This window comes from Lutra lutra, chromosome 8 (genome assembly GCF_902655055.1).
Source record: "Lutra lutra chromosome 8, mLutLut1.2, whole genome shotgun sequence".
NCBI classification, from domain to species: domain Eukaryota; kingdom Metazoa; phylum Chordata; class Mammalia; order Carnivora; family Mustelidae; genus Lutra; species Lutra lutra.
The window spans coordinates 34,982,259-35,009,808 of NC_062285.1; the positions used below are offsets into that span (position 1 = coordinate 34,982,259).

The 27,550-nt window shown below is 42.9% G+C and overlaps 1 protein-coding gene across 6 annotated transcripts; it reads right to left on the reverse strand.

Annotated features, from left to right (window-relative positions):
* Positions 1-14,962: 14,962 nt before the first annotated feature.
* Positions 14,963-26,192, reverse strand: PEX26 (peroxisomal biogenesis factor 26). Of its 6 annotated transcripts, none has more exons than XM_047741623.1 (6): positions 26,034-26,192; positions 25,541-25,836; positions 23,844-23,984; positions 23,091-23,386; positions 20,711-20,857; positions 14,963-17,860 (listed from the first exon to the last, which is right to left on the reverse strand). In XM_047741623.1, exons 1-6 carry the CDS (start codon positions 26,109-26,111, stop codon positions 17,760-17,762), a joined length of 1,059 nt encoding a protein of 352 aa, XP_047597579.1. In that variant the 5' UTR covers positions 26,112-26,192; the 3' UTR covers positions 14,963-17,759. The 6 variants fall into 6 exon arrangements, with proteins under 6 accessions (XP_047597579.1, XP_047597584.1, XP_047597585.1 ...); XM_047741628.1 differs by having other exon boundaries at positions 25,541-25,894; positions 26,034-26,168; XM_047741629.1 differs by having other exon boundaries at positions 26,030-26,168.
* Between the last annotated feature and the right edge of the window lie 1,358 nt (positions 26,193-27,550).

Below are 27,550 nucleotides of genomic sequence, written 5' to 3' on the forward strand. Positions count from 1 at the left end.
ATCTCTTTCTTGATCCATTTATCATCACTCCCTCTTCCTACATTTAAGCCCAGAATGTACTAAGTGATGTCAGGGATCTGGCTTCCTCTTTGCCCAATAATAGGGCCTCCTCTTGGAGGCCACAGGACGTTGAAGGGCAAGGGATTTCCCCTACTAGTTGGAGATGGCTAGGAGCAACTGGGTCTGGCCTTGGTATGAGCCCTTCTCTTTACACTTCAGATTTTGAAAACATTATTAAACCTCCATCCACTTTCCCCAGCAGAGACCAATCAATCTCTGCTGAAATATGAAACCCAGTCTCACATCCCACTTTTCTCAGGCATCTGACCACCAACCATCAAGTCACTCCAGGCAAATTCATGGCTTTTCTGCAAGACACTACAACACAGAGCTGCTTTGACCAAAGTACTAATATATATAGTATACCCACTGATACATACAGTACTTATTGGATTATGAGTTGAATTTTTGTCTGTCTTATAATGTAAGATCCTGAAAACTGAGAATCATGATTAAGCTAACTCCCAAGCATGTAATGGTAAATGCTCAATAAAGGATAATGACTATGTATTTCTTTCTCTTCCAAATCCCATAGCGTATTCCATCACTTCTTCCATTACATTTAGCACTTTCCACTTAGAATTCTAGATATATGTGGGTGTGCATGTGTTTCAACATTCCTACAAAATTGGAACACCTTAAAGGCAAGGATTGTGTTGTTCTCCCCATCAAAAGTAGCTAGTTGACCTTAGATATTTGCTCAAAGGATACAAAATTACAGATACAAAGGGGTACATGCACCTCCATGTTTATAGCAACATTATCAACAATAGCCAAACTATGGAGAGAGCCCAAATGTCTAACAACTGAAGAATAAAGAAAATGTGGTATATACATACAATGGAATATTACTCAATAATCTAAAAGAATGAAATCTTGCCATTTACAATGACATAGATGGAGCAAGAGTGTATTATGCTGAAATAACTCAGTCAGAGAAAGACAAATACCTTATGATCTCACTCATATGTGGAATTTAAGAAATAAATCAGATGAAAATATGGAAAGGGGGGGGGTGAGAAAAAAGGGAGAGAAGGAAACAAACCATAGAGAAAACAACAGAGAATAAACTGAGGGTTGATGGAGGGAGGCAGGTGGGGGATGGGCTAGACAAGTAATGTGTATTAAAGAAGAAACTTGCTATGATGAGCACTGGTGTTGTATGTAATGTATGTTTGTAAGTGAATTCTATTCCAGAAACCAATATTGCACCGTATGCTCACTAATTAAAACTTACATTAAAAAAGACCTGCTGTGTGGCCATAGGATTGACAACAGACCCAATATGAGTGGCCATTCATGTACCTGGCACACAGAGGAGTGAGAGCCCCATAAAGTTACAGAGATAATAGCAAAGTCAAGACTGAGAACAGCTGGGTTTGGATTCCTGGAAAGTCTGGGACAGAGGCCAAGACAGAATCCAGGGGGCAAAGTTGAGTGGTTAATAGATCAATAAGCCCACGGTGAGCTGTCCCAGGGTCAGTGTCCATGAGCCAGGCACGGACACAGCAGAGGCCGGGGTGGGAGAGAGCCGTCTAGGAGACCCGGATCTCTGAAAGCTCGTGAGCACTTACACTTTCAATCAATTTCACTGATACTTATTGAGTACCTACAATGTGTCAGATACTGTCTAGTTGGGGGATATAGCAATAAATGCATCAGACCAAAAAAATAAAAGTAGCTAGTTGAGTGCATCAAAGATGCTCAATAAACATTGTTGAATAAAATGATTTTTGGGTTCTCTTTGTGAACTAGCAAATAGATTGTGAACAGGTTCTTAATGTCTCAAGATAAAAATGATAATGACAATACTAGTGGTTATGATGATGCCCTTTGAACTTTGTCATCCTTCCCTTTATGGGGTCTGGGCTGGAGGGAGCCATGACTACCCCATGGATTGTGCCCCCCGATTCCTATATTGAAGCCCTAATCCCCACTGTGACTATTTGGAGACAGGGCCATTAGGGAGGTAATTAAGGTTAAAGGAAGTCACTAAGAGTGGGGCCTTAATCCAATAGGTCTAGTGTCCTTATAGGAAGATGAAGTGACACCATCAGTGCATGTGCACAGAGGAAGGCCACATGGGGACATGAAAAGGAGGCTGTACATGGGTCAGAAAGAGAGCTCTCACCAGAAACTGACCCTGCTGATTGTTAGTCTTGGATTTCCAGCCTCCAGAGCTGTGAGGAAATTCATTTCTGTTGTTTAAGCTACCCAGTATGTGCTATTTTGTTATGGCAGCTGGTGCAGATGACTATGGCCTTAGAGTCTTTGGGTTTAAAAAAAAAAAAAAAAAAAAAAGCTTGCTTCCCTTTAGTTTTTAAGTCCTCTGTCTTAAAATTATTTGACTTGTGGCAACCCAGATCTCATTGATAATTCCCCATCCCACTTCCATTCTATGCCTTTATCCCTGAGTAGAAATTTGGAAAGGAATAAAGACATTTTTTTCAGTCCCTGTGATGATTATTATGTGTCAACTTTACTGGGTCATAGGATTCCCAGATATTTGGTCAAAAAATTAGTATGGGTGTGTCTGCAAGGGTATTTCTGAATGAGATTAACATGTGAATCAGTAGACTGAGCAAAGCAGACTGGCTTTGATAATGTGGTAGGTTTCACCCAATCATTTGAAGACTTGAATAGAACAGAAAGCTAAGTAAGAGAGACCAGCTGCCTACCTGACTGCCAGGCCAGGACATTAGTCTCTTGCCCTTTGACTAGAACTATACCATCAGCTCTCCTGGGTCTCCAGCTTGCTGACAGCAGATAGTGGGACCTGTCAGCTCCCATAATCATGTAAGCCAATTCCTTAAGTAAATACTTCTCTCTTCCTCTCTTTCACCCTCTTTCTCTCCCTCTCAATAAAAATGATAACAATAATACTAGTGATTATATTTATATTTATGAGAAAACAAGTTTCTATTCAGTATAGCTTAGGCTTTGTGAAGAAATTACTCCACATCCCAGTTACTATGTATGAGTGTATTTCTTTCATGAAGTTTTGGGCTGTGAAGTCACATTCTCAGATATAATCATTATTGTGAGAGCCTAAAAAGTTGAGCCACATCCATTTGAGTAGGAGGTAAGGTAATTTCTATCAGTCACCCAAGAGAAGAGTTAGTCTTCATGATAGTTACATACTTATTATTTATATAATATTTATTTACACTTATGGCTATAATATTTGCTGACACTGAGCACTTTCTATGTGCCAAACACTATGCTAAGGGCTTATCTCTTTTATTCCTTATCACACAAACCTCTGAAATTAAAATTTTTATTATACCATTTTACAGATGAAAAATCTGACTTAGAAATGTTAATGTCAATTGTGGGGTGCCTGGGTGGCTCAGTCAGTAAAGCATCAGACTTTTAGTTTTGGCTCAGGTCATGATCTCAGGGTCGTGGGATTGAGCCCCGTGTCAGGCTCCAAACTCACTGGGAGTCTGCTTGAGATTCTCTCTCTCTCTCTCTCTCTCTACCCCTCCCCATCTCAGATAAATAAACAAATCTTAAATAAAAGGTCCCCCAATAATGGGTCCGTGATTAAATGAGCAAGACTGATACAAAGCAAAGGTCAAGCAAAGCTTTATTTTGCGCCAAGCATCGAGAATCAAACCCACCGTTCAGGCCACGCTTCTTACAGAGAGGGTGACCCCCTCCCTGCCTTACAGACTAACTTTTATAAAGCAAAGGCCATGTGGTTGGGCCTGGCCACACATAGGTGGCCAATGAGACTGTAACACATAGAGGAAGCTGCACAGTCATGCTAGGTCACACACGGGTGGCCAGTTGAATTACAATTCACCCCATAGTCGCTACTTGAACTAGCCTATCACCTTGGTCAGAATTGGCGCCCAAAAGGTGGGGCCCACACTCCTTGGTAGCTAGGGAGACAGTATGAGTGCTTTACTGATTGGATGTCTCCACCTGACCTGACCCACCCTTGTATTTGGGCTTTGTTACCTGGGACCGGTTTCCCCGGACTTGCTTTTAAGTAAGTTCCCGGGGGCGGCAGGGTCAGTTTAAGTTTTACTGCATAAACAACAAAATGGCTGTTCAACTGAGGTGGGGCCACTCTGGCTAAATAGACACAATTAAAAAAAAAAAAAAAAAAAAGGTGGGTGGGGGGCGCCTGGGTGGCTCAGTGGGTTAAAGCCTCTGCCTTCGGCTCAGGTCATGATCCCAGGGTCCTGAGATCGAGACCCACATGAGGCTCTCTGCTCGGCAGGGAGCCTGCTTCCCTTCTTCTCTTTTTGCCTGCCTCTGCCTACTTGTGCTCTCTGTCTGTCAAATAAATAAAATCTTTAAAAAAAAAAAAAAAAGAGGTAGATTTGGGATTGGTACTCAGGGAGACTGGTACCAAAGGCTAAGCTCAAACGCTCTGTCATTACCTATAAACTGGAACTGGAAGGGCAAAATGCAGGTAGCGGAGGACTTCTCATTCTCTTATCTTAGACTTTGAGAGTCCATATATCTAGGCTGGGGCTCCCAGGGGTGTGTATTAAAGATGGAGTTCCCATGTGAAGGGAGACTGGGAAGCCAGAGGAAGAGATACAAAAACAGATCTGTTAATTTCCAGGCACCTACACTGCTGTTGTAAGGGCCTATTCAGCCAGAGCGGCCCCATCCTGGTTGAACTGCTATTTTGTTGTTTATGCAGTAAACTTAAATTGATCCTGCCCCCCCAAGGGAACTTACTTAAAAGCAAATCCAGGAAACCAGTCCCAGGTAACAAAGCCCAAATACAAGGGTGGGTCAGGTCAGGTGGAGACATCCAATCAGTAAAGCACTCATACTGTCTCCCTAGCTACCAAGGAGTGTGGGCCCCACCTTTTGGGCGCCAATTCTGACCAAGGTGATAGGCTAGTTCAAGTAGCTACTATGGGGTCAATTGTAATTCACCCGTGTGTGACCTAGCATGACTGTGCAGCTTCCTCTGTGTGTTACAATCTCATTGGCCACCTATGTGTGGCCAGGCCCAACCACATGGCCTTTGCTCTATAAAAGTTAGTCTGGTGGGACGTTGGGGGAACCAGGTGGTGGGTATTAAGGAAGGCACAGATTGCATGGAGCACTGGGTGTGGTGCAAAAACAATGAATACTGTTACGCTGAAAAGAAATAAGAAATTAAAGAAAAAAAGTTAATCTGTAAGGCAGGGAGGGGTCGCCCTCTCTGTAAGAGGCTTCGGTTTGATTCTCGATGCTTGGCGCAAAATAAAGCTTTGCTCGACCTTCACTTTGTATCAGTCTCGCTCCTTTAACCATGGACCCAACACTGTAAGACTACAAATTCCAGACAGCAGATTAGATTTTATAATCAGATTATCTAGATTCAGGTACTCACCATACTTACCTAACGCTGGTTATCCTCTAGCCTTAAGTACACTCACATATACACATTAATGGTCCAAGCTGTTTCTCTTATGCTGCCTGGTACTAAGAGAAGGATGGGAATCTTTGGCCACAGTAGTCACAGATGAAGTGGTCCCCTTTGAGGTTGGGTGCTGTAGCCACCAGCATCAAGAGACCACCAAGGAGAAGGTGAGTCTCAGAATAAACTTGGAGTCACACAATCCAGTTTACCTTCTCCTGGGCCAATCTCCTTACAAAAGCAACCTTAGAGTGTCTGGGTTGTTTTGTTTTAAGCTGGGGAAGACAGCATTTTCCTATTGGCCCTGATTCTTCCCCTGCTCACACTCCTCCCAAAAGGTTGATGCTAGAAATGGTACCTTTCAGTGCATTATCTCCATAACTTTAGCTTTTAATCCCTGTTGAAGTCACCTCCCCCGGGTGTGGGCAGCCCTTTAGGCCAACATCAGTCAGCCACACAGGATTCAGCAGAAAGATCAGGCAGTGAGAATGTGAGGCAGGGGGCACTTAGGCTTGGGGGTCAAAGACAAGACTAGCAAATGGCAGAGAACACTGAGGTTGGGGAACTGAGAAAAAACTCATTTCCGTCACAAGTTAGCTCAAGCTGATTAGAGGCCAATGCAGAAGCCCTTACCCTCATTGCATCTAAGGTTCTGTTACAGATCAGGTAACCACTTTCTTCAGCTGCCAGTCCCTAAAAGAGCATCAACAGATATGTGTGGGATAAAGTGGCACCATAGGAACGATAAGGCAGTTAAGTCATTACCTTCTGCTTTCTGAGGCTTTGGTATTCTGTGTATAGTTAACTCTTTACTTGTTAGGTATTTGCCTCCTGTTGGACACTGAAACAATTCATTGAAGTGTCCTTTTTTTTTTTTTTTTTTTTTGGTCCAGTTCTTTCACTATTGCTGAGTATTGCAAGGTGAGCCAATCTCTCTAGACCACACCCTGGCAGTATGCTAAATGAGCTGGAAACCTGTTCTCACCAATGCTGTTATAAATTGACAATGGAAAATTATCCCAAGAAAATAATATACAAGGAAAATAATAGTACTGTTTCATGGCTTTTTCATATGCATCCACTTAGAGCTGCTATTCATATTAGCAAAAATCAAAAAGAGCTGAAATGGCCAACATATTAATAGGAAGGAATATGGGGCACCTGCGTGGTTCAGTTGGTTAAATGTCTGCCTTCAGCTCAGGTCATGCTCCCAGAGTCCTGGGATGGAGTCCCGCATTGGGCTCCCTACTCAGCAGGGATCAGCTTCTCCTGCTCCCTCTGTGCTTGTGCGAGTGCTCTCTCTCTCTCTCTCTCTCTCTCTCTCTCTCTCAAGTTAATAAATAAAATCTTTTTTTAAAAAATAGGAAAGAATACTATATGACTACTAATGTACAGCAGTGGGTTGAATTGTGGTCCCCAAAATACATGTCCACTCAGAACTTCACACTGTTATTTGGGATATCAGTCATTTTAGATGCAATTAAGATGTATCAAAATGTGATCAGGATTAGGGTGGGTCCTAAATTCAATGACAAGTTCCATTATAAGCATCAGAAAAGAAGATAGAAACACAGCAGGCCAAAAGAAAATGGAGGTAGAGATGGGAGTTTTGCTGCCCCAAAGCAGTGGATATGAGGAGTTACTCATTTCTCCAGAAAGGGATTCTCTAGTGTCTTCTATGCTTTTTTCAAGCCCAGGTAATATTTTTAAAATCATTATTCTGAACTCTAATTCTGACATCTTACTTATATTACTTATATTGAATAGGTCCCTGGCAGTCAGTATGGCCTTTTGTTCTCTTTTTTGGGGTGAGTTTTATCGTCTTGTCATTCTTAAAGAAAATGATCCCTTTTCTACTTGTAGAATCACAGCAATTCTCTTAGATCTCCGATTGAGTTCACAGGTGTTCAGAATGATTTGATAGCTAGCTAGTTGAATCCCAGAGACAAGACAAAACCAAGGTCCCCTACTGGAGTCTCCACCATTTTCCTCTCTCTCCATGTGAAGAGCCACTCAAATCTGAAAAAGGCATCGAAGGATTCTCCCATACAGCTTTCAAAGAGAGACGCCTTGATTTTGGACTCTTGGTCTCCAGACCTGTGACAGAATAAATTTCTGTTGTTTTAAGCTACCCAGTTTGTCATAGTCTGTGACAGCCACCCTAGGAAACAAACACATATAGAATGGAAGTAGATAATGCTGGAAACTGAGTAGATGATAATATTAAATGAAAAAGCTGCAGAACTCCAAGTAGTCGACTATGCTTATGATAAACAAATATGAATGTATATCATAGAAAAGATTTAGGCTACTTAATTTTCATGGGTACTTTTTAGTCAAGTTGTTTGAATAAGTAGAAAGTATTTTTTTAAGATTTTATTTATTTATTTGACAGAAAGAGAGATATCACAAGTAGGCAGAGAGGCAGGCAGAGAGAGGGGGGGAAGCAGGCTTCCTGTGAAGCAGAGAGCCTGATGTGGGGCTCAATCCCAGGACTCTGAACCATGACCTGAGCCAAAGGCAGAGGCTTAACCCACTGAGCCACCCAGGTGCCCCTTAGAAAGTATTTGATACATTAAAAATATAATAAGTAACATGAACTGTTAAAACAACCTAAAAATAAAGTCCATTCCATGTAGCAGAAGAGCCAGGTTAGGACCCAAACTATTTTTCATGTCTCAATTTGATTTTTTGGCTTTCGACCCTAGCAATATTGCCTCATGAATCCATTTTTAAAACTCAAGTATCCACCAAAACCTTACCCACCTGTACCTGTTTCCCTGTCATGGTTCTTGTTTATAAAGATAAAGTAGATTTATCCCCTTTTGGTCCAGAAATCCCCAGCCTTTGTCTTTAGCCAAACAAAATATTTTCTCACAAAAGGAATCCTTGTGCACTGTTGGTGGGAATGTAAACTGGTGCAGCCACTATGGAAAACAGTACAGGGGTTCCTCAAAAAATTAAAAACAGAATTACCATGTGATCCAGTAATTCCACTACTGGGTATTTGCCCAAACAAGTAAAAATACTAATTTGAAAAAGATATACATACCCCATGTTTACTGCAGCATCATTTATAATAGCCAAGATATGAAAACAATCCAAATATCCATCTTAGATGAATGATGAAAGAAGATGTGGTATACATACATCATAAATACATACATATGCAATGGAATATTACTCAGCCATAAAAAAAATGAGATCTTGGGGCACCTGGGTGGCTCAGTGGGTTAAGCCTCTGCCTTTGGCTCAGGTCATGATCCCAGGGTCTTGGGATCGAGCCCCACATCAAGCTCTCTGCTCAGCAGGGAGCCTACTTCCTCCTCTCTCTCTGCCTGCCTCTCTGCCTCCTTGTGATCTCTGTCAAGTAAATAAATTTTTTAAAATCTTTAAAAATAAATAAATAAATAAATAAAAATGTATATCTATAGTACCAGTTTGAAAAATATTCTCTCACAAACCCTTATTACCTTCTCACTCACCAGTCCCCAACCTCCTAAGTAAAGGTAAGGCAGAGAGCATATTATTTTTTTTACCTATTACCTGATTAAATAGTTCAGAGAAAGTGTTAATTTGTACTTCCCTATGTAACTATACACAGTTCTCTAGTGGATCATTTAACTCTTACTTAATTCAACTAAATGGGCCTATATGAAAAGTCAGCCTCTATTTAACCTTTGTATTTTATGCATCTATTTCAAGTTCTTTTCTTTTTTTTTTTTAAGATTTTATTTATTTGGGCGCCTGGGTGGCTCAGTGGGTTAAGCCGCTGCCTTCGGCTCAGGTCATGATCTCAGGGTCCTGGGATCAGGTCCCACATCGGGCTCTCTGCTCAGCAGGGAGCCTGCTTCCCTCTCTCCCTCTCCGCCTTCCTCTTTGTCTACTTGTGATCTCTCTCTGTCAAATAAATAAATAAAATCTTTAAAAAAAAAAGATTTTATTTATTTATTTGAGAGGGAGAGAAAGAGAGAGCAAGAACAGAAGCACAAGAGCAAGGGGAGGGAGAAGCAGACTCCCCGCTGAGCAGGGAGCCCAACACAGGACTCAATACCAGGACGCCAGGATCATAACCCAAGCCCAAGGCAGATGCTTACCCGACTGAGCCACCCAGATGCCCCTATTTCAAAATTTTTCAACCTATTTTAATAAAAAGACTTAACCATCCTATTGTGTAATATTAAATATTATGTAGTGTTTTCAATACTCTACCCCATCTATATCACTGAATATTTTTCAAGGTTTTTGTAGACTTTTGCTCACTTGACACAGAATATTATAAGGCAGGTAATTTTTATCACCATCTTTGAAGTGAGAAAATTGTGATCAAGATTAAGTGATTTTTGCAGTTATAGAGCAAGTTAGTATCAAAGCCAGAACCAAAACCAGCCTACACCTATTTCCAAAAGTTCAAATTATAGTAACATATTTTCCTTTATCTTCCTCAAAATCATACTAATTCTTTGAAAAAATAAAAAAGGAACAAAACAGTGTATGTAACATACAACAACTGTGTTTTTAGAAAAAGAAAAAATAGGATCTATATCCATTTTTTTAATGTATGTGCAAAGAAACTCTAGAAGAAGAAATTAAAAAACGAATAGCAGTGGCCAGTAGTTGGGAGAGGAAGGAACTTGCTGGATAATAGACAGGAATGGAAGGTTCTTCACACTAGGCCTCTTCATACTTTTTAAAAAATTCTATTTGTTTGTGCTGCATATTCAGAAAAATAAATACGTTCTTAAATATATAAAAAAGGCTTGGCACTTCCTTAAGTAGTTACAGTCTCCTGCAAAGCCCAGTTCCGAGCTGAGAACCAGGAATTGGGGAAGGCTATGTGTTTCACAGTCTGATGATAACGAATGATCTAAAACTATGAGTAAATGGATGATCTAACATTACTGACTCTCCCCTCCCACATCTCACACTTAGTTAATGTCAATGGTAAGAATAACTAGCACCTGCTCACTACATGCCATGAACTTTTTACATGTTGGCACTATTTAATCTTCACAACAAACCTATGAAGTAAATACAATTTTTATCCTCATTTTGCAGATGAAGAAAGTAAGGCACAGGAAAGATAGTTCACCCAGGGTGAAAGTTGGGAAACCAAGATATGAACTAAGGTATTAGGGTCCCAGGGCCCACACTCTCAAACACCAGCTCACATTGCCTCTCACTTATACAGCAAAATCATCCCCTTGGGTTTAAGCCTGATTTCTTTAAAAAAAAAAAAAAAAAAAAAGCTTTGCAAAATTTCTGTGTTTCTTGGAAAGAGTAATGGGGCATACCTTTTAACCATTGTCCTTAATGTGTCTGAGACAGCTGTCACCTAGGAGATCATGAAATCCACAAACAGGACAGAACAGTAATGATTACTAAGAGGGAAGGGGGTAGGATCTTCAGAATGTTCCAGAGCAGTAGGTACCTGCTGGGAGGAGACCGCCATCCACAGTCAAGAGACCAAATGCTCAGGGAGATCTGGAGTGGGTAGGGTGACTGTTTTAGGGTAACAAGCCAATTTTAGCAACATTCCAGCTTGACAATGGATTAGGAAGGGTGAGCAAAACTCTCAGACAACACTTTGAAAGGGATCAAAGACACAGAGTAGCTTTCTTTCAGAGAAAGTAGCCCATTCCTTGGGATCCAGCTCAGTCTATTGGTAACCAAGTGCCTGGCTTATCCATCTGAGTCATCTGATAGAACCACAAGCTTGTATTTATATCTGCACTGAAGGACACCTGCCAGGCTGTCTTTGTCATTACTGGTACACCTGAGAAGGAATACCTCGTCCTCTTTCCCTCTGCAGTGAGCTGAGCAATGATACTGTAAAACAGGTGCCAAAGCCCTGTGTCCTTTCTTCTCTTTCTAACTCTACCTCCACCCTTCAACCCTGATGCTTGCCTTTCTGCTCACCCTCTTTACTGCTCCTATTTCTTCCTTCCTCTAATTCTCAAGACCAAATCCAAATTTATTCAAAAAATCTTTATTACATGGCCTATTACCTGCATGGCCTCATTCTATTTGTTATAGAGGATATAAGAACATGAACTCTGGTGTCAGTCTGCCTAGGTTCAGATCCCAGCTTTACCACTTATTAGCTATGGGACAACTGGGCAAGGTACTTAACCTCCCTGTATCTGTTTATTATCTATCTAAAACAGAGATAATACCTGCCTCATTGGTTTATTAGAAGGTTGAATTAGCTAACATAAGTACTTAGAATGGTGCCTGGCACATAGAAGTATTTTGCGAATGTTGGCTATTATTATTAGAAGATGTGGTCCCTGTCTCATACAAAAGGCTTGTTAGAGAGACAAGACATGGCCTTCTAAAATAGTTAAAGAACAGAGGCACCTGGGTGGCTCAGTGGGATAAGTCTCTGCCTTCAGCTCAGGTCATGATCTCAGGGTCCTGGGATCGAGTCCCATATCGGGTTCTCTGCTTAGCAAAGAGCCTGCTTCCCCCTCTCTCTCTGCCTGCCTCTCTGCCTACTTGTGATCTTTCTCTGTCAAATAAATAAATAAAATCTTTAAAAATAAAATAAAATAGTTAAAGAACAAAAAATGAGTTTTGGGAATACTCAGGTTATAATCCCAGGGTCCTAGGATCAAGCCCCATATCCAGCTCCCTGCTCATCGAGGAGTCTGCTTCTCCCTCTCCCTCTGCTCTTCCCCCAGCTGGTGCTCTATCTCTCTCAAATAAATAAAATCTTTTTTAAAAAACCAATAAATTGTTTTAAAAAATAAAATGCAGTGACTTTTTTCTATACTGACATACTTCTACAAAAATCCTTTTGTTTTTCAACCAAATCTCCAAATCTTGTTCGTGTTAGTCCCTACTTCAGAGAGTATAATAGGGACAAGGGGATGTTAAAAGTTTCAAAGAAATAGGAGCTTGGAAATTGTGTTAAATATGAGCTTGGGTCAGTATTAAAATTAGAAGTAGATAATAAAATCCCACCCTACCTATTGGGATCTGGCTGTGTTGGTGAAAGCGGGCCTTAGTGGACATTTCACTGTTCCACTATACCTGAAGCTATTTAGCCACCACACAACAATTGGGGAGCGCAGCGTCTTCTCCCTCAGCCTGACCTTTCCTAGATCATTTCTACTCTCTTTATAGAAGCTACCCAGCTGAGCCAGTTAATCCCAGTTTCAGACAAACCATTCTATCTGAAAATTTAAATTTTCTTCACAGCTTTTGAAGCACCTGTGCTACCAAGAAGGTTAGATGCTTTAAAAAAAAAAAAGAAAGAAAGAACTGAAGGGCGCCTAGGTGGCTCCGGTGGTTAAGCACCTGTCTTTGGCTCAAGAGATGGTCTCAGGATCCTGGGATGGAATCCTGCATTGGGCTCCTGGCTCAGCAGGGAGCCTGCTTCTCCCTCTGCCTGCTCCTCCTTGTCCTTGCTCTCTCTCTCTCTCTCTCTCTAACAAATAAAGTATTTTTTTAAAAAGAACTGAAAGAAAATCAATCAGCATTAATAGTGGTTATCTCTGAGTCGTGGGATCCTGAGCCCCATATTTGCTTCTATGCAATTATTAATATTTTCCAAAATACATATGCATTTCTTTAACACAAGAAAAATAGTCATTGTTTTACCAGGAGGCCTGGAGGCCTAGAGGCCAGCAAACAATATCTGGATCCCTACTTTATCATTGGAGGAATGGCAGAGAGAGGGATTTCATAGGCTGCTTATGGAATTGTGCATATTGCCTTTAACCTCACTTCCTTCCAGTCCATAAAACTGAAGTTTCCAGAGGGAGGGAAGCAAAAGGGCCCTACATTCTTCTAGTGAACACTTCACGTATTAAATTCCAAAGGGGTGCTATGGCAAGGAGGTTGCCTCATCCAGAGAGTAAAATTAACAGAATTACAACAGGTGTCCCCTGTGCATGCCAGAGATCGAACTCCATTGGCCCTGGGACACCTCCATGCAAGAAGTGAAAGAAGGCAAGGTAATGAATTTTGCAACTTATGTCAAGCCTTTCTCTTTCTGCCATTTCCTCTGGCTCTTTCCAGCAGATGGCAGAGGCTGCTTGAGTGCCAGTCCAGATTCAGAGAAATTGAATGTCCAGGGTAAGCAAGGGCCTGGTCTTATCTGTCCACCACGGCTGTGGTAATTACCAGACAGGCTGGACAGACTGCTCCATGTTTGCTAGGAATTGACCGTAAAGAGGTAGGACCAATACCTGTTAATCTCAAAGTTAGAGTTACTGTGTTTCTTGGCTTAGGAGAGGGTGGAGAGGTCTCAATATCCCAAAAAGGGAAAGTGTGGGGGTTTTTTCTACACTGCGATCCTATCACACAATGGAATGCCGAATACCTAGTAAGAATGAGGCAGCTCTACATAAGCTGATGAGGAACAATCATCCAAGATTAATTAAATGACTGTGGTGGACTGTGGGCAGGAAACTGAAAGTGGGAAAAAAAAAAAAAGAGAGAATTCTTTTCCATGAATATCCTTTGGTAACTTTTTTTTTCTTTTTCTCTTTTTTTAAAGATTTTATTTATTTATTTGACAGACAGAGATCACAAGTAGGCAGAGAGGCAGACAGATAGAGAGGTGGAAGCAGGCTCCCTGCAGAGCAGAGAGCCCGATGTGGGGCTCGATCCCAGGACACTGGGATCATGACCAGAGCCGAAGGCAGAGGTTTTAACCCACTGAGCCACCCAGGCACCCCTCCTTTGGTAACTTTTGAATTCTGTACCATATATATAAAACTTCCGTATGATTTTTAAATCATCTACATGCCCACATGGCCTACATACATGCAAGAGTGCAGATCCCCTGCCTGAAACTATAACATACCTCCTCAGAGCCTTAATGCCACTTTCGAGAATCAGAACAACTATGTCCTTGACCGGCCCATCCACTTCCACCCCTGTGATTGCCCACAATAGCTTAATTTCATCTCTCCACCTCACCCCAACCTCCCTAGCCTCCTATCTGACCACAAAATGCCATCACCCATTGCTACTCTCCTTAGCATCCCTAAATTTTAAAATATCTGTTCTATGTTGTATTTTCTCAGAACCCAGTAAAACTAATCCACTAATTCCACCTAAAGTTACCCCTCCTGGACATATCTGCATATTAACAGTAAATTTAAGCTAGAGAGTGACTGATTTTAGGGCAAGTGAAGCAGAATCATAGCACAGTGAAAGGAATACCAGATTTGAGGGTCCAGGGACCTTTATCTTATTCAGGCTATGAGACTCAGGGCAAATAACTTCACCTCTCTCGGTCTCAATTTCCTTAACTTAAAAAAAGGGGGGCAGTGGAGATGGGGTGTATAAGAGATGATCTTCCCAGATCTAACATCCTACAAAATCCCACCGTACAATGCTGATTGCTATCACCTCTGAACTTGATGTATACTGTGTGTTCAACAGCATTGCCTGAAAGAAATATAATGTGAGTCATATATATATACATATATGTATATGTATATGTATATGTATATGTATATATATCATTTTAAGCATTCTAGCAACCCCACAAAAAAGTAGAAACAGCTGAAATTAATTTTAATAGATTTTATTTAACCCAACATACCCAAAATACTATCATTTCAACATGCAATCAATATAAAAATTATTGAGTTTCCATTTTTATAATCCTGTATCTTCAAAATCCAGTGAGTATTTTACATTCACAGAACATCTCAATTTGTACCAGCCACATTTCAAGTGCTCAAAAGCCACCTGTGGCTAATGGCTACCATGTTGGACAGCACAGGTCTAAGTCTAACAAGGAAGCCCTCCCTCCATTTCTGAACTCATTAAGGTCAGACGTGAAGACTGATATGAATACCAGCCTCCATTCTTAGAAAATATCAAAGTTATCAGAGCAGTTCTGGTTCTGAGTTCCTTGACCGACTAGGAAGGTAGCTGGGGCTGGTTGCCAGACAATATTGCAGAGTTCAAGACGAACATCACACAGAGAACCTAGAGGCCTAGAAGCTGAATATGGAAGAACTTCAGGGGACAGACAGAAAAAGGAGTTGGGTATAGTCAGGTCTTTTTACTCAGACTTTTCACAATACAAAATATACCAAAAGCACATGGACCTTTTGTCCTGACAGCTATAGCAGTTCATTAATTTAAAAACCTCTGATAGCTTCATATTTCCTAGGTGCTTGGCTAGGCCCAGAAGTCCCTATGAAATAATAACTAACAGATGAGGACACTGAGGCTGAGAAAGGATAGGTCACTTTCCAACAGTCACATACCTCATGAGTGGTAGAGCAGGGATCCAAACTGATTCTTAAACACTGCAACAAGCCACATTCCCCAGCATCAAAGAGCTCACAGTTACTGGAGGTAACAAAGGACTTTGCAATTATAAGGCTATGGGGTCACTAACATAAAAAGGTGGAAGCAGACATCAGGAGAGGATTCCCAAAAGTAACCCTTGAGTAAGTCTGGAAATTTGAGGGGCTAACCAGGCAAAATGTGGGAGCTGGGCCTTCCAGAGGGAACAACAGGTGCTAAAGATACAGCAGTGTGAAGGAGCATGAAATGTTCAGAAAACCATGACTGGCTGGGCCTCTGGAGGGCAGCATGCGTGAGCAACAGAGGCCCCACATAAAAGTGGAGGGATTAGCTAAAACCAGTGCCTAAGGGGCCTTAAATTCCATGATGAATTTAAGAAGAAATGCCATGTGAGGCATGCGAAGTCATTAAAGAGTTTTATCTAGGGTAGAGAAAGGGACCAGATTTTCATTTTGAGAAATCATTCCAACAGATCTCAAGGCTTACCTGTCTCTTTTCCTCTTCTCAGGGTTCTTAACTCTACTTAAAAGCCCATATGTAAAAACACAGATTTGTTTCCTACAGAGGTGTACTACGCCCTAGGGACTCACCTCCCAAAGGCCTGTGAGTTTTATTTTTCCCACCTGCTTTACTAAAGACAAACTGTTGACTTGAACGGCTAAAAACCAGCCTCTCGGAAACTACTAAGCATCTCCTCTATTCCTGGCATCAACATTGCCTGAAAACCCAGCAGGGGGCAGTTTGTTTGGCCTTCAGCCTCAAAAAGGCTAGCCCCTGCTGGAAGCCTTTTACAATTCCCACAGCATAGTAGTGTTTTACATTTATTTGCACAGAAACTTGTAAGATTCTTGTGGCTGGTGACAGAAAATGCTGAAACATTTCAAATACCCAAATGCTATGGCCCCAATGTGTCCTCCTCCTCCTAACAATGAATTGCTCATTGCCTTCAAAACCCGTATCTCCCCTCTGGCCAACTCCCTCCATACATTCCTTCCAGCTCACCTGATTACCCAGTTCCATTTTCAGCTCATCAGCCTCGGGGGCTGACCTACTTTTCAAGGCCACACAAGTAGAAAAATTCGCACATTATACAAAGAATAGACTATAACTAGAACAACAGAACACAGAAAGGGGAGAGGGGAACCAGCAACGGTGTATACCAAGGAGGCAGGCAGAACCTGGTTAGACAGCCATCAGACAAAGTACAAAAACACCATTGCAGAGCAGGGAGAAGGAACTAAAAGGAAGAAAGAGAACACAGGAATACTGAGTGTGTAATAGAGCAGGACTTGGCCACTGACAACCTGGAAAATTGAGCTGAAGCCCAAGAAGCACCAAACAAGATCACTTTACCCAGTGAGAAGAGCGGAGCAGCCTTACTTTGCTTTCAACAGTTACCTGGGTGGTTCTGAAAGCCACGTCCTGGTCTGAAAAGAGAGGACCCAAGCAGCTTCAAGCCTACTGCAAAACCACAGGAATGGTATATTGATAAATAACTTCTCTATGCTCCTCTCAGAGAAGAGAAATAAGTGGCCCTCTCAGATCTTCACTCTGCCTAACTAAGGGCCTGACCTGTGAGGCAATTTTCAGAGGTTAAGTTTTCCACACAAGTGAAAGGCCAGGGGTCATTCCATCAGAGTTTTCTGAACTTCCAGCTTCATTAACACTCTGACCTAAAAAAACCAATCCCTTGCTTTTACCAAGAAGATGGAATATTTCATGGATATACTCTCCTTTCCCAATCCCCTCCTTTAGAAGGGGCCTTTGGGTATAAGGGAGTATTATTCTAGAGGACTCATGCTCCCTGGCCCTACTTTGTTCCCGCATTACCTACCAACACCAGCCAAACTAGGGTGCAAAGGGGAGAACACTTGGGTGGCAAAACATAGTTCACCAGACTGGATCAACTCTTTCTAGAATTGGGGCTGGCCCCACCCCTGTGGGGCCACAGCCAGCAACAGGAGGGCCACCATGGATGAGTTACTCTGCTTCTGTCATGGCAGACCTGAAGAGTAGAGAGGTTGAGTGGAATGGGAAAAGCCACTCAATCGTGGATAGGAAGCCGGTAGAGAGAAAACATGGCCTCTTGGATCCGATGGAAGAGCTGAGCCAGCTTGTAGAGGAAGGGCAAAGAAGAAGGAGAAGCTGCAGGAAGAAGGAAGATTGTTGTCAGTATGCCTGCCTTTACTCCCCTCTTCTTCCCCTCAGCCTCAAGTCCCATCCCTTGGAAATGGAAGTATGGGTTATTTTTTTAAAGCATACGTTGAGGGCGCCTGGGAGGCTCAGTGGGTTAAGCCGCTGCCTTTGGCTCGGGTCATGATCTCAGGGTCCTGGGATCGAGTCCCACATTGGGCTCTCTGCTCAGCAGGGAGCCTGCTTCCCTCTCTCTCTCTGCCTGCCTCTCTGTCTACTTGTGATCTCTGTCTGTCAAATAAATAAATAAAATCTTTAAAAAAAAAAAAAGCATACGTTGATGCTTAATGTTATTTGCTCCTCCTTCCCTTCCCAATAATAAAGAAAACCTTCACTTTCCCTAGGATATATTCTCTGGGATATATTTTCTTTACTTGGATTACAGTGACCTTAAGTTTGCTAAGAATAAGAAAACATATATTTTAGCCTAGCTTTCTGATACATACACAAACAAACTGATAATGGTGGCTGCCTCTGGGAAGATAAATTTGAGAAGAGACTTCACTACATTCCTTTTCATACCTTCTCAACCTGCAGCCAAGTGACAGTATTTCGTATTTTTATCCTAAGTTAATTATATTAAAAATAAAGTACAATCTACCTCTTTAGAATTAGGGCTGAGGTGATTGGTTAGTTTTTCCTTATTTGATTACCAATTTTTTAACTGATTTTTTCTTTCTTAAAAAGAAAAATGTTATTTTTAAGGAAAGTTACTGTCTACTCTTTTTATATCCTTCCTTCATTGTTCTAGTTGCTGCCTAATCACGGGCTCTCCTCCCCCACAGAACCACCACTGCAATGAGTTAAATCTGCCACTGGGGGTCAGCAGCTCCAGGCCAGGGCATCAGGAAGCTCCGAGCAGCCCTGCAAGCCGCAAACTCAAATTATCCTTTGCTGTTCCCACTCAGAAGAGAGAGACTATGGACTCTGAAAAACAATCTGAAGGGTTTGAAGAGGTGGGGGGGTGGGAGGTTGGGGAAACCAGGTGGTGGGTATTAGAGAGGGCATGGACTGCATGGAGCACTGGGTGTGAACAATGAATACTGTTATGCTGAAAATAAATTTAAAAAAAACGATTAAAAAAATAAAATAAAAGCATTACAAATAAAAAAAAAGAGCAGGACTTACAAGAACCACTGGGGGAAAAAAAAATCTAAATTTTTATCAAGTCTCTGTGGAACAAAGTAGAAGTCAGCAACTGGACAGGAATGAAAACAAACTATCCTTAGCTTTCCTGAGAACTACAGGTGACTCTTTCCTTAAGCAAACAGGGCTATTCAGAGGGAATTTCTGCTCAGTGTTCAGCAAAGTGAAAAGGACAACTCTGAGCTATGCAAAAAAAGAAAAGCTCACTAAATAAGAGGAAGGGGAATTGGGAAAATGGGGAAGACCTAAAGATTAAATCAAGAACTGGCAGGTTTTGTTTTTGTTTTGTTTTAAAGATTTGTTTATTTATTTGAGAGAGGGAGAACACGCATGCACATATGCTCGCAAGTGAGCTCCATGTGGGGCTGGATCCTACAACTCTGAGATCATGACCTGAGCTGAAACCGAGAGTCTGATGCTTGACCAACTGAGCCACCTAGGCGTCCCAAGAACTGGCAGTTTTTAAAATAGACAAATTATTTGTGTGACCGTGGGCTAGTTACTTTTTTCTCTAGTTCTTGGGTTTCTCGATCAAAAAAAGAAAGAAAAAGAAGAGGAAGGGACTGGAATAAGGGTTTCCAGTTTTTCCTGCAGTTTTGAAAGTTATATAATTCTATTCTAAGTCTAAATTCATGAGAAGAGTAAAGATTAGATTGTAACTCACATAGAGTAACACACAAACATAAAAATCTAAACGGGTGAGCTCTTAATCTTTGGTCCAGCACTTAATTTCAAGGAGTTAATTCTCAGGAAATAACCAGGGTTGTTCCCAAATAGCACTTAGGGAACTCATGTCTGCTTCATAGCACTGCAGAAAAGAGTAAGAAATAATCAAAATGTTCAACAATAGGGGGTTATTAATCAATCACAGAAGTTTCTGCAGATTGGAATATTATTTAGCCACCTAAAGCAATGTTTTAAAAGATATTTATAACATGGGATGCCTGGGTGGCTCAGTGGTTGGGCTGCTGCCTTTGGCTCAGGTCATGATCCTTTGGTCCTGGGATCGAGTCCCGCATCGGGCTCCTTGCTCGGCAAGGAGCCTGCTTTCTCCTCTCTCTCTGCCTGCCTCTCTGCCTGCTTGTGTGTACTCTCTCTCTCTCTGACAAATAAACAAAATCTTTAGGGAAAAAAAAAAAGATATTTATAACATGCAAAATTGCATCTGTATCCATAAAGAAAAAGACTGAAAGTATAACTATTACAATAACAAACTTCGTAGGTGATTTCTGTTTTTTTCTTTATGCTTTTCTCTATTTTCTACATTTTTTTTAAATGTACATGTATTTCAATTACGATTTAACACAATTTTTTAGGTATTATGATAAGGAAAAAAATTTTTTTTTAATTTTCACATTCTAGTCAGAGTTCACCCCTGGATAAAGTGAATGACAATGACTCAAAGTCAGTGTTCAAGGGTCAATGGAATAGAGTGAATTTCCTCCAGACTGCTCTCATGGACTCCAGGGCTATTCTCTCCCAGGCGGACTGAGTTGGCTCTTGCTGGGGTCCAACAGTCCCTCCTTATGGAAGAGACTCAGGGAGAAGTGGCACAGGAGATGCCTCCATCCCCAGGACGGCTCCCACAGGCCCAGCCCCTGTTCAACAGCCCCTTCCTCAGGAAGGGCAGGAAAGAAGACAGGCTTCATTACTCACCTGGATCAAACCTTACCACCAAGAGGCAGAGGATCAAGGCAGCCAAGAGGCTCTTTTTGAAGGGCATGGAGAAGAAGTGGCTCACTGTAGAATCCCAAAGCCGGCGAAGCAACATCATTAGTGACAGGAACTTGTGGGAGAAGGAGCCTGGTCAGGGAGATAGAGCATACCTGCAGGTAACTCCACGAGAAACAGCTTCCCTGACTCTGAGCTTTGAGCAAGATTATGAGAGCTGACAAAAGGTAACAAGACTAGTTCACTCCTGTAGTTCATTAACTGGTTCTAAAAAAGATTCCAAAAGCTCCAAAAATGTTTTAAAGACAGACTATATCACTAGAATGTCATCTCCTTAGGAGAGACTTTTTTTTTTTAAAGATTTTATTTATTTATTTGACAGATAGAGAGCACAAGTAGGCAGAGAGCAGGCAGAGAGAGAGGAGGAAGCAGGTTCCCTGCTGAGCAGAGAGCCCGATGTGGGGCTCGATCCCAGAACCCTGGGATCATGACCTGAGCCGAAGGCAGAGGCTTTAACCCACTGAGCCACCCAGGCACCCAGGAGAGACTTTTAATAGACAGCATCTACTCAGCCGGGTAAACCTGGCATATCTGGTGTATTTTTTAAATATTATTTTATAGCATTCTTTATATTTTGGCCTAAGATATGTACAGAGAGTTACAAAGAGCAGTATTATCACATTATTAATGATTATCACATTAATGCAGAAAACAGAGAGGCACTTAATATATACAGTGAAGAATTCAAAACTCAGATTGTAAATATGACCACCACCAACTCAAGTACAAGTGGTGCCAAGTCCTGACAGAACACTCTGAACTTGCCATCAAACCTTTTCCCCATCCTTTCCTCCCTAGGAGATGGAGGGGCAGAGGGCCTTGGTAGCCACAGGAAATTCCTGAAGCCAATAACCTGTTTTCAAAGAAAGGATTCTACATCAGCAGGTTCATGCTCTGTAGCACACAAAGAAAAGACACTTTGGAGAACAGGATTATAGTTAAAGAACTTTCATTTAAAAAAAAAAAAGGATCAGGGGACGCCTGGGTGGCTCAGTTGGTTAAGTGGCTGCCCTTGGCTCAGGTCATGATCCCAGGGTCCTGGGACTGAGTCCCACATCGGGCTCCCAGCTCAGCGGGGAGCCTGGTTCTCCCTCTGCCTACTGCTCTCCCTGCTTGTGCTCACTCACTCTTTCTCTCTCACACACAAATTAAAAAAAAAAAAAAAAAAAAAAAGATCAGGCCTATTCTGTACATACCAAGAGAAAAATCAAAGAACAGTGGCTAAAAACTACCAAGAAAAAAACTTAAATTTCAGGAAGAACTTCTCTACAGAACTGTCCATACATGGAATGAGCTGCTTCTGGAGATAGTAAATTATCTGTTCTTGCATAGACTATATGATCACTTGAGGAAAAGAGGATGGAAAGGATTCAAAGACCAGAGGAAGGGTCTGAAGTAGAGGACCTTTAAAATCCTTTATAACATGGGGTGCCTGGGTGGCTCAGTGGGTTAAAGCCTCTGCCTTCGGCTCAGGTCGTGATCTCAGGGTTCTGGGATCGAGCCCCGCATGGGGAATCTCTGCTCAGCAGGGAGCCTGCTTCCTCCTCTCTCTCTCTCTGCCTGCCTCTCTGCCTACTTGTGATCTCTGTCTGCCAAATAAATAAATAAAATCTTAAAAAAAAAATAAAATAAAATCCTTTATAACAAAATAACCCCCACACCCACCCCTATGTAGGCATCCCATGTAGGATAATAGTCAGGAGTATGATGTTGGGTTTAAAATGGTTTCCCTAAAAAGCCATTGTGTGAAACTGCATTCCAATGGGCAGAGATGGGCTGCCCCTTAAAGGGCAACATCAATCACTGAAGAACATACCCAGGAGATTTAGGAAGTAAAGGCAGACAGGAGGCTGGGTGGTGGGGCCCAAGCTGAAGATAAGTAATTTTTATCTAAGTCAAGTTACCAAGTTACTGTGTCAGCTTCTTATTTTTCTTTGGCTATCCCCCAGCATACCTCAGCTGTGTTTGGGCCAGCCTTTAAAGAAGGAATAACATCCCACTCAGAGCAGCATGATAGAGACAAGAGATCTAGTGGCAGGACTCGAAGGAGAAGTTGGCTTTCAAAGAGGCCAGAGTTATGGTTCTGAGATTCAGCCACACTTCCCAGAGATTTTCCTTCCACCGCCAACTACAGAGGGTCAGGGCTTCCTTTTTAATCCAATCAACGGGTTTCCTATTCTGTGATTTGGGAGTTACTCATACAAATAATTGCTCCCAAGCTCCCAGAAATGTCATGATAATCCCAAAGTATAAGGGAAAGCCCACAACTCCATTTTACAGAGGCCACCAAAGAATAATGTCCTACCTTCCTGGTTTAGCTTCTGAGCCTCCTCAGTGCCCAAGTGTTGGTGTTTCTGCTGTTGCCTTGCCTTACTAATGGCCTGGAGTAAGTCCAGCTGCTCTTCCTCACTGAAGGCTGCAGAACCCACCACTAGCTCCTCAGCCTCCGACAAGCAGCCCAGAGGCAGCAGCACTCGGTGCAGGTGAAGTTCTGCCAAGGCTCTGTATTCTGGAAGGCCCTGATTGTCAAGGTCTTGCAGCCAGGCACTGACCACTTCCAGCACAGCTCCAGGCTCTTTCATTTTGCTGTATAAAAGAACACTGCAAACCCAAATAATCCAATTTCAAAAAAGGAACAGTCAGTGCTCCATGGTCGGTTTACCTCTCATTACTACCACCCTCTCCCACCCAATCCTTCCCCTGTGTCCTCCAGGCCTTCCCTATGGGATACTGATATTGATAAGAATTAGGAATTCTTAGGAAGTAGCAAGAAGCTCTGTCAGCTAGGACTCCATTTCTATCATCCCACTTCACATCTCCTATTCCCACTGTCCCCCTCCTCCTCTTTTCCTCTACCCGACTCCTAAATTCTCTCTTTCTCATCCTTTATAGCTAGGTTTTGAGGTTAAAAAAAAAAAAAAAAAAACAGGGAAAGATTTAGATATAGAGGGAAAGGGTAGGGAAGGGGTAAAGAGAAGATACTGGGCACTGATTCAAAAAAGGATATGAAAATCCTCTTGTTTCTGAACTGACCCAGTGAGTCAGAACAAGGACGTACCATAGTTCCAGGACTTTGGGAGGTAGCTTTTCAGGGACCTGGTAATACTGAAGAACCCAGGACAGGACTTCCTGCCACCGATTCATTTCTGCCAGGGCCTGGATCCCCACAACACACAGGGAGCATTTCACCTCCAAGGAACTGTCAGCAGAAAAACCAATTCAGGTTTAGAAGTGGTTCCCCTCCAGGGGTGCCTGGGTGGCTCAGTCAGTTAACAGGTGACTCTTGGTTTCTGCTCAGGTCATGATCTCAGGGTTGTGGGATCAAGCCCTGCACCAGGCTCCATGCTTCGGCTCAGTGTAGACTCTGCTGGAGACTTTTTCCTCTCCCTCTGCCCCTCCCCCTGCTCTCACACACTCTCAGAAAGAAAGAAAGAAAGAAAGAAAGAAAGAAAGAAAGAAAGAAAGAAAGAAAGAAAAATGGATGGTTCCCTTGTTTCCATTCCCACCACCACCCTGGGACCATTCCCCCCACACAGTTCCCAACTCAGTAGCCATCTCGTCTATCCTCCCCATTTGTATTTAAGTGGAGCTCAAATTACAACTGGTCTCACTAGCCCCAACAGAGAGAAAACTGCCCTTTCCCCCAGGAGTTAAAGTTCCTATAAATCTGGAGACAACTGCTGCCTATCACACATCTTTGTACCCAGGTGAAATGCAGCACAGGTGTGTGGGTGGAAAGAGCTGGAGCTAAGAGTTTGCTTCAGTGAAGAAGTGGGGATGGAGCAAGGGTTCTGCCTGAGTGTATGTATAAGAACTTCACAACTGGCCTGTTAGCACCACCAAGTGAGGTACCTCCAGGAACCCCAAATCACAGCCTCCAGCATTTACTGCCACAAGCCCTACTCAACCCCCTAAAACACAGCCAGGGCTCCCCAGTTCATCCTTCTCTGGGGTCAGCTTTGACTATTCTACCCACCACTAGGCTACCCTAGTGTAGCCAAAATCAACATTACTATCCACAGAGAAATGATTCCCTCAACTTCCCGAAGAGGCTAACAGCATTAGAAAGAGCAATGCAGGGGACGCCTGGGTGGCTCAGTTGGTTAAGCAGCTGCCTTCGGCTCGGGTCATGATCCCAGCGTCCTGGGATCGAGTCCCACATCGGGCTCCTTGCTTGGCAGGGAGCCTGCTTGTCCCTCTGCCTCTGCCTGCCACTCTGTCTGCCTGTGCTCGCTCTCGCTTCTCTCTCTATGACAAATAAATAAAATCTTTAAAAAAAAAAAAAAAGAAAAGAAAGAGCAATGCAGGACCAAGGTTTTCATCAGATTGATACTTTAACCAGTCCTTCAACAGTCCCAGAACTCTACTCCTGCTCTGAACTCCACTTCCATTCATCAAGCAAGGTCAGAAGTGAACAACCTGGGGGAGAAGACTGTACCTAGGAGAGGACTTCCACCACCTGCTTACTGAACCTGCTTACCAAAATAATTTAACACTTAATACACATTCTATCTTCCCATCATGCCACTCTACACTGGAATAGGGAGAAAAGAATTAGCTATGAGTTCTCACTAAGCTGTTACCCGACTTGACAGCTTCCTCCTCATTGGCAGTGCCTCGGCTTCCTCCTCTGTAGAATGGGCACACCAGCTTATCAGAGAGGGCTCCTTGTGAGCAATCTGGGAATGACAGAACTCCCCAAATCTTGAGTCCGTCCCCAAGATCACCCGGAAATGAACGGAGCCCAGCACGTACGTGCCCGCATCATCTTTGGCCAAGCTCCGCCAGGCGCGTTCGCAGGTCTGCAGTGCCGCCCGGAAGTCCAGGTGCACCACCAAGAGGTCTGCAGCCTCCTCCAGCAGAACCACGGCTGCCGACGGAGGCGGGGCGACGCGTACAGGCTCGCTGCTCCTCAGAGGCGCCCCGAGCCCCCTAAGGGGGGCTGCAGGGGTCGAGGAGTCACTCTTCATAGCCAGCCTGGGCTTAGGGCCTGTTTCTCCAGACATCAGAGTGGCAGCCTCTCCGGGGTCTCCGGGATATCCCGCGTCGGCCTGGGAGAAGAGGGACAGTCCTCATACGCTTGCCCACAGCCCTTTCCGAAGCCGAGTCCTGGGGAAGGAAAAGTTAGTAGCCATGTCTAAGGCAAAGGCTGAGTTAGCCGGGCAGATGCTCCAGCTCAAGACACTGAACACAGAGAACCAGTTCACACCTCAGATTTGCAGAACAGCTACATCCCTGGAATACCTGCCTCTAGCTTCTCTGGCCCCACGACATGTACTGATACCCAACTTAGCCCCGGGGAGGGCCGTTCCAGGTTCTTTTTCATGAATCTAGCCGCTCACTGCAGGGGCGGGACAAGGTAACCGACACGCTTCCGGCTCTCGAAGCCCCCTGCAGACTCATGGCGTCCCGATGGCGCGGAGGACTCTGGAAATTGTAGTTCTCTGGCTCTTGGCTCAGTCCTCTTCTTGAGGTAAATGGAGGAATTTCGGACTACAACCCCCAGCATACCACGCCACAGAAACTGTCACTGTCCCCGGAGAAAACAAACTTGGCACCAAAGCTTTTGGAAATAACAAATCAGAGACTGTGTTGTGAGATGGGGAGGTCCCCTCACGAACCAGTTCCAGCAAAGGCCGGACAGAGGAAATTTCAGTAATGGAGGTGATGTTATGAGCAGGCTTCTAAAAAGCAGGAAAAGCACTGAAAGGAAACTTTAGAGCTGGAGACTTTTCCTTCTGTATTCCGCTTTCCCAGGCATTGTCACATTTATGCAGAGCTTTACAGGGCCTAGCTCTATGCTAAGCGCTTTTTGTGCTATCTCATTTAATCCTTCCCTCAACCCTGGGAGATAAGAACAACTGTTACCACCATTTAGCAAGCGAGGACATTGGAGTTTATTTAAGCAATTTGCTGAAGGTCCCACAACAAGAGGTGGCAAAAACTAAGTCAACAAGGCTATTTTTGCTCAAAGCCGTGTATTTAACCACTATTCTGTTCTGCAGAACAGGGCTGAGTCTATGCTTTCTATTCAGAGAATGTATAAATCATTGCCCAAGCAAGTTACATAAGCTCATTGAGCCTCCTTGCTTCGTATAAATACATAAGCTCATTGAGCCTCGTTGCTTCGTAAAAGAGATATTGTGAAAACAAACCCACACAGTGTGTAATGCAATGTATAATAAAGTGCTAGAACAGAACAGGTATTCAATAAATTAGAGCTACAATAATTATTATTAGATAAATTTACACAGATACATAAATTACATTTAGTATTATATTATGTGCTTCACCCAGACGCTGCTGAATTTATACTAGGTTCTCTCAGCTTTAGCTTCTTCTCAGTTCCCTACCTTTTGAACTCCTCACAAAGCTTCTCTAGAATTGTTTACTCCCCTGGTGATTAGAAAGGCCTGGCACAGGGTAAATGGTGGTTAATACCACACATCCTCTTCCCTTGTCACTAGATAGAGACACACCCATCTGCTGGGCTTTCAGCTCTCTGCAGAAAGTCCTCATGGAAAGCTGAGGCAGAAACATGAAATCCATCAAACTCTGAGAAAGGAGAAGTATGGACCCTGTAACCATATAAGGTAATGAAGTCAGGACTTCACTTATTCTGTAAATACTTTTTTTTTTTAAGATTTTGTTTATTTATTTGACAGAGAGAGATCACAAGTAGGCAGAGAGAGAGGGAAGCAGGCTCCCTGCTGAGCAGAAGGCCCGATGCAGGACTCCATCGCAGGATCCTGAGATCATGACCTG

Coding starts and splice junctions, on each gene's coding strand:
- PEX26 (XM_047741623.1), bottom strand. CDS start 26,111: ATGAAAAAGAACCTGGAACGGCCCTCCCCGGGGCTAAGTTGGGTATCA. Junction 25,837..26,033: donor TGGGGCCAGAGAAGCTAGAG/GCAGGTATTCCA, acceptor CTCTTCTCCCAG/GCCGACGCGGGATATCCCGG. Junction 23,985..25,540: donor GCCAAAGATGATGCGGGCAC/GTACGTGCTGGG, acceptor TTCTGCTGACAG/TTCCTTGGAGGTGAAATGCT.